Source organism: Miscanthus floridulus, chromosome 5 (assembly GCF_019320115.1).
Source record: "Miscanthus floridulus cultivar M001 chromosome 5, ASM1932011v1, whole genome shotgun sequence".
NCBI classification, from domain to species: domain Eukaryota; kingdom Viridiplantae; phylum Streptophyta; class Magnoliopsida; order Poales; family Poaceae; genus Miscanthus; species Miscanthus floridulus.
Genome location: NC_089584.1, coordinates 127,002,926 through 127,008,925, shown reverse-complemented (window position 1 = coordinate 127,008,925; position 6,000 = coordinate 127,002,926). Strand labels below are relative to the sequence as shown.

The window sequence follows — 6,000 nt, the reverse complement described above, 5'->3', positions numbered from 1 at the left end:
TATAGAAAAAAGGGCATCACCGCAACACAAACCATAACTACAAAAGTAGTTGGTAGGCAAAAGACAAGCACACATGAACAAACAGCACACGGTGCAAACAGACATATCCTCAGAAGAAACTAGAAGTAAAACACACAACAATCAAAGCCCTACAACATTATGAACATCACGACCACAGACAGTGGACTTACAGCTGAAACGTGTCACAAACGCACACCGGAAAAGCAGCAGCAGTCGAGACTTCCACAAAACAGCACCAGAGCCTGCAGCCTTCCCTACAAGATACATAAGCACAATGAGTAGAGTGTTTTGGTATGGCTAGGCTAGGCACAAGTATTTTTTTTTACACGAGCTAAAAAGACGGATAATGGAGAGATTATCAAAAGAACAACAATCATAGCCTCATATGCCAAATGCATTAGATAAGTAAGAATGGAGAGGGCATGAAAAGAATGGTAACCGTCACTACATATTAGCATCTCAAGAACAGCTAGCAGAACGAGCAAAATCAAGCCATACATATGCAAAATGAAATCAGAGCAGTTTACAAGTGCCTTCAGGCTCTGCACTTCTGCAGTACTCAACATGTAGAAATTGGAATAAAAGAAATAGACCCATGCAGGAAGATGCCTATGAAGAGTCTCGTGCACAAGTTTGGCATGTATCAGCAATGCACAAGTTTGGTACTACAGTCCAAAATCTAGGTATAGTCCAAACAATTAGCAACACCTGAGATAATTTTTTTGCTGAAGCACATGTTTATTCTGTTGAAGAAAACACCTAAACAAACATGTTGACGATGAGATGGTCGCAGGGACATCGGGGCTGCAGAGGGCGGACGCCGTGCCGGAGATGGTCGCGAGGACGCTGGACCCTAGGTGGTGCTCGACCGAGCGCAGTCTCCTCTCCGGGTTGCGGCGCGGCGAGCGGATGGAGGAGATCGACCGCGGGCGAGACGAGTCCAGGCGGCGGGCCACTGGCGGGAGCGGCCGGTGTGGGAGGGCGGGCGCGCGCGGGGCGACGCGCAGGCGCGGCGTTGCAGGCGGGGTGGCGTGCGGGGCGGTGACGGGGGCGGCCGGCGGGCCAAACTTTGCCGGTGGAGGCGGCTTCGGGGCCGCGGCCGCCGGGCGCGAGCACGGCGGGCGGGCACGAGCGGGGCACCGCGGGAGAAGGCGCAGCGGCGCGAGGATGACGGGCAGGGCGGGGGGCGGCGCTGGCAGGGGCGGTGAGCGGACGTGCGTGAGTGAGTCTCGGCCGTGGCAGTTAAGTATTGGGTCAAGCCTTTGCCGAGTGTCCGCGATCCGGCACTCGGCAAAGCCGGGATTTTTAAAAAAAAACATTAAAAATCTTTGCCGAGAGTCAAATCGATAAAGCACTCGGCAAAGACTATACTTTGCCGAGTGGTAACCCTAGGACACTCGGCAAAGGTATTTTTTTTAAAAAAAACTTTTCTATTTTCTTTCCCTTTTCCTTTACCTGTTTTTTCCAAATTTGTTCCAATAAACTTTGAAAATACCTTGTCAAATTCACTCAACAATGCAAATTTGATGCTTCAGCGAAAAATAGACCATGATTTCATGTAGTTATAGCTCAAATTCCATTTATATAATTGCAATTACAAATTAATAATTATCAAATGGATCCAAAAAATCACTAAAATTTAACACGACATGATCTTTGATGTCTATTGGCTATACAAAAAGTTTCGGAGTCAAACCACAACTCGACCGTTACTTTCACTCCAAATCTTACCAGATCATACTCAACGATCATGAAACTTCTTCGGAGATGTTTCGGTTTGTAAGCAATGTACGTGACAACTTATGCGACACCTTCTCAAATTTTTACCACAGCCTCCACATAAGATATCATGACATCTTATCAAATTTCGTGATTTTCGGACTTCTTTTGGTTTTTATAGAATTTAAAAACCATTCAACCACACGCTCGGGGTCGTGTTTCCGAAATAAGATATTCGAAAACCCTTATAATCTTATAGGTAAGGCCTCAAACTGGGTTGAATAACATGAATATCAATTTTATACTCATTTTTCCAAATATTTGAATCACTTGCGGTTCAAATTTAACTTAATTCAAAAAATTGCTTGAAATGCAATTAATTAGTTAAATATAGCAAATAAATTAAAAAATACACCAAACTTAAGCATGGAGTACCACATGTGGTGTGTGGAGAGGTGAAAATTTTTGAAGTGCAGGAGCAAAAAAAATTATACTTTGCCGAGTGTCTATTATTGACACTCGACAAAGAGCCTCTTTGCCGAGTGTTGTATTTGTACACTCGGCAAAGAGTTGACGGCGGCAGGCTGGATTAACGGCGGGCCAAAATTTGCCGAGTGTCAGACGTTGACACTCGGCAAAGAGGACGTCTTTGCCGAGTGTTACCTGTTGGCACTCGGCAAAGAGACGTCTTTGCCGAGTGTCAAGCCTGAGCACTCGGCAAAGAGTAGCTTTGCCGATGGTCGTGTCTTTGTCGAGTGTTGAAGTTTGGGCACTCGGCAAAGACATCCTTTGCCGAGTGCCCGATATAAAAAACTCGGCAAAGTTCTTGGCACTCGGCAAAGCTTGCGGTTCCGGTAGTGTTTATATTAGACCTAACTAATTAATTAAAAGCTGAGTCGTTCATTTCAAAATTGCGCCTCAAATTTCAGAAAGTAGTGTGCATCGCAAGAGCTCCGATCGGTTTCGTTAGTCCAAGCAGTGTTCACACCCGACCAATGCAAGATTAGACGGACACATCGTTTATAGACCAAAGCTCCGTCCCTATGATTAGGTGCTCCATCATTGCCAGAGTTTCTCTTTATTAGGTAGCTGGTCTGTTCGCTAGTTGATTTCTGGGCTGATAAGTCCGGTTAGTACTGATTTGTTATGAGAGAAAAATATTATTAACTAACTGATAAACTCTGGCTGAAACCAACAAACGAACAGGCTGAGTGCCGCAACGGTTCACCGGATGTCCGGATTCTTCAGCTAGCTACGCGGAGAGAGAGGCCGGCGTGCCCTGGCCTGGCCTTGTTAAATCCGTAGCCGTGCGACGTTGTGCTTGGCACTAAAGAAATGGTGTCCGGAACAGGGGAATAGGGGAATAGAATGTTCCGAGCCGCTGTGGTTTATACGCAAGTCCTTATTTAGTTGGACCCTAAAATCTAAAAAGTTGCTACAGTACCTGTCACATCGAATGTTTGTGGCCCGTGCATGGAGCATTAAATATAGACGAAAAGACAAACTAATTGCACAGTTTGGTGGAAAATTGCGAGACGAACGTTTTAAGCCTAATTAGTCAATGTTTGGATACTATTTACCAAATAAAAACGAAGATGCTATAGTAGCCCCAAAATCTAAATTTCGCAAACTAAACGAGGAGTCAAGGTCACCCGCCTCTGTATAGTCTGAAGACTGTAGGGGGGAGGTTGGGAGGGAGGGGGACGAGCCGAGCAGTTGACGATCTCGCACGAGACGAGACGAGTGGGTGGCGAGATCGGCGTGGTCGCGCGAGAGGATGCACGAGAGCCTTGCAGAGGTCGCGTTCGCCGCCCGATCAATCAGGCCGCGCCGCGGGGGGTCGTCGCATTTGGTGCCAAAGAACTGGGCCGCACGTTGCGTTAGGTGGGGGAGAGGGAGACCACGCCACACACATACTACCAGAGTGAGAGCCGGCGTCCGCGCCGGATGAATCCTCCCGTTTCCGACGCGATTTTTCTTTCCATGCCGCCTACGCTGGCTACGGACCTCGATGAAACCATAGGAAAATGAAAGTGCGTTCGTTCCTGGCTCCTCTTGTTAAGTTGTTTCCTGTATGCTTCGTTCGATCGGCGACTATGTGGCAACTGGCGAGCGGACCGAACGATTATTTTACTTGGGATACACGGATTAGTGAGATACTACTTTGGATTACTAGTACATGCAGTATTAAATACTTTGGATGCGCTCACTCAGCACATGGCTGTGATCACTTTCTGACGGTTGTTTACCTGTTTCCCTCCCTGCCTAAAACGCTAAAGGAGGCATTCATTCATTCTGCACATCGATGGGTATCTACTACGGTACGATCGTTAGGAGAAACCGAACTGATCGACCGGTTTATGATATGATATGACACCCGTTTCAATCATCAGCTAGCGCTCAATCGATCGAGCTTCCTGCTGCTCTCGGCCAAGGGAAACGGTCGAGTCTCGCTTCTCACTGGTAGCTCGATCGTATTTTTCAGCGATCAAACGAGCACTACTGAGAGTCTTTGTGACGTCCGGGGTGTTCCCATAAGACTTTAATAGAGAGGTTTGGCAAGTCCATCATCCCCTGATCGAGATCGTATCATCGTGCGCATCAGTATCAACCAGCATTGAGCGTCCTGTCCAGAGATGGAAAAGGAGAGGTTCAAGCTTATGTGGGGGGCACTGGAGCAGTGCGCACTGGAGGTTCTGCATAATTTTGGCAGCCATCATGAAGAGATGGTTATCCTATCTTGATCATACAGGCAACGGGGCATGATGGTGCGTGTAGGGTGCCGTTGCTGCTGCCCTGGTGACCTGCTGGTGGGGTTTTGGTACGATACGTCGATACGGTTCATGGATGAAGTGGACGCTTCCTTGCTTGCACATGAGCAAGCTGGGGCTACAGCAACCATTTGAAGGAGTAGACAATTATATGGGGCATTTGCATTATAATACAACCAAGTTTTGGCATTTGTACAATTGTACAGTGATTAATTAGGTGGTGTGTATATGCATTTTGGTCTGGTCGTCAGGACAGGCTAAGTCGCTAAGACTCGTCTGGCGTGTATGCACGGGCTCTCTCTCTGGTCAACAAGCTTACAGTTCAGTCCTGGCTGCTAAACCGTGTGTCCATTTTATTTTCCAAAAGGATATCGTTGAACACAAGCTGTACCCAATAAGGAAATCAAGTAGGAGCAAATTGAAAGGGAAGCTCTAAGTAGATAGATGTATGGTCTTCGGTTGCGATATGTATCACTGCACGCCACTAACCAATAGTACGTTATGATTCATCACTAGAAGCATAATTGCTGCAAATGACTGAACAGTGTAGAAGATGCTAGGTATTACTACCGGTTGGTTCGACTGGTTGTCCAATTGGAACAAACCAACGAGTATCAGTTGTGACTGTGACTAGTGAAGGCCCAACCCACAACAACGCTATAGGCTGGTGACTCGAATCGGTAACCGTACACTGTACAATAGCATTACCTTTTGGTGGGGGGTCCCTGGCAGGTGGGACCAGGACTCATAGCCCATAAGCCCATTTCTTTTTCCTCTCTGTCCATCACAGACACCACAAGTTAGAAAATTCATTTGGTAATTTTTTATTGCAGATGAAAGAGATAATAATAGTTCGGAGCTTCGGTTATGCTACCTGAGGTATGAGGAAGGAAGCACAACTTTTAAAGGAAGCCCTTGTTTAGTTCGTGAAATTTGGATTTTGGGGCTACTGTAGCACCTTCGTTTTTATTTGGCAAATAGTGTCCAAACATTGACTAATTAAGCTTAAAACGTTCGTCTCGCAATTTCCCACCAAACTGTGCAATTAGTTTTTCTTTTCGTCTACATTTAATGCTCCATGCACGAGCCGCAAACATTCGATGTGACAGGTACTGTAGCAACTTTTTGGATTTTGGGGTCCAACTAAACAAAGGCGAAGTTGGTGGTTGGCATATTATTTTTATGTTTGCATAGGTGGGTAATTTGTGAACATTCCTTAGCCTAGTAGTCACAAGAGTCTTAAGTAACACCTCAAGTAGTAATATTGAGAATTTTAGGTTCATTCCAGCGCGTCTCGCAAAAATTAATATTGAGGCTCCAATAGCGTCGAGTAGTAATATCGAGATTACTGAAATTTGAAGAAAAAATGCACGAATTGAAAGCAAGCACTTTTTGGCAGTGTTAAAATCATGATGGATGGATACTGAATGCTAAGGCTGTGTTTAGTTCGCGAAATTTAGGAATTTGGCTACTGTAGCATTTTCGTTTT

General features: G+C 46.0%; 1 protein-coding gene across 1 annotated transcript; it reads left to right on the top strand.

The window, feature by feature from the left end:
- The first annotated feature begins 804 nt into the window (after positions 1-804).
- Positions 805-2,025, top strand: LOC136455311 (uncharacterized). The gene is made up of 2 exons (XM_066455395.1): positions 805-1,243; positions 2,000-2,025. Exons 1-2 carry the CDS (start codon positions 805-807, stop codon positions 2,023-2,025), a joined length of 465 nt encoding a protein of 154 aa, XP_066311492.1.
- The last annotated feature ends 3,975 nt before the right edge of the window (positions 2,026-6,000 follow it).

Bases quoted from the DNA above. Each gene is read 5' to 3' on its own strand.
- LOC136455311 (XM_066455395.1), top strand. From the start codon at position 805: ATGGTCGCAGGGACATCGGGGCTGCAGAGGGCGGACGCCGTGCCGGAG. The intron at 1,244-1,999 runs GTGAGTCTCGGC...ATAATCTTATAG, and splicing joins CGGTGAGCGGACGTGCGTGA to GTAAGGCCTCAAACTGGGTT.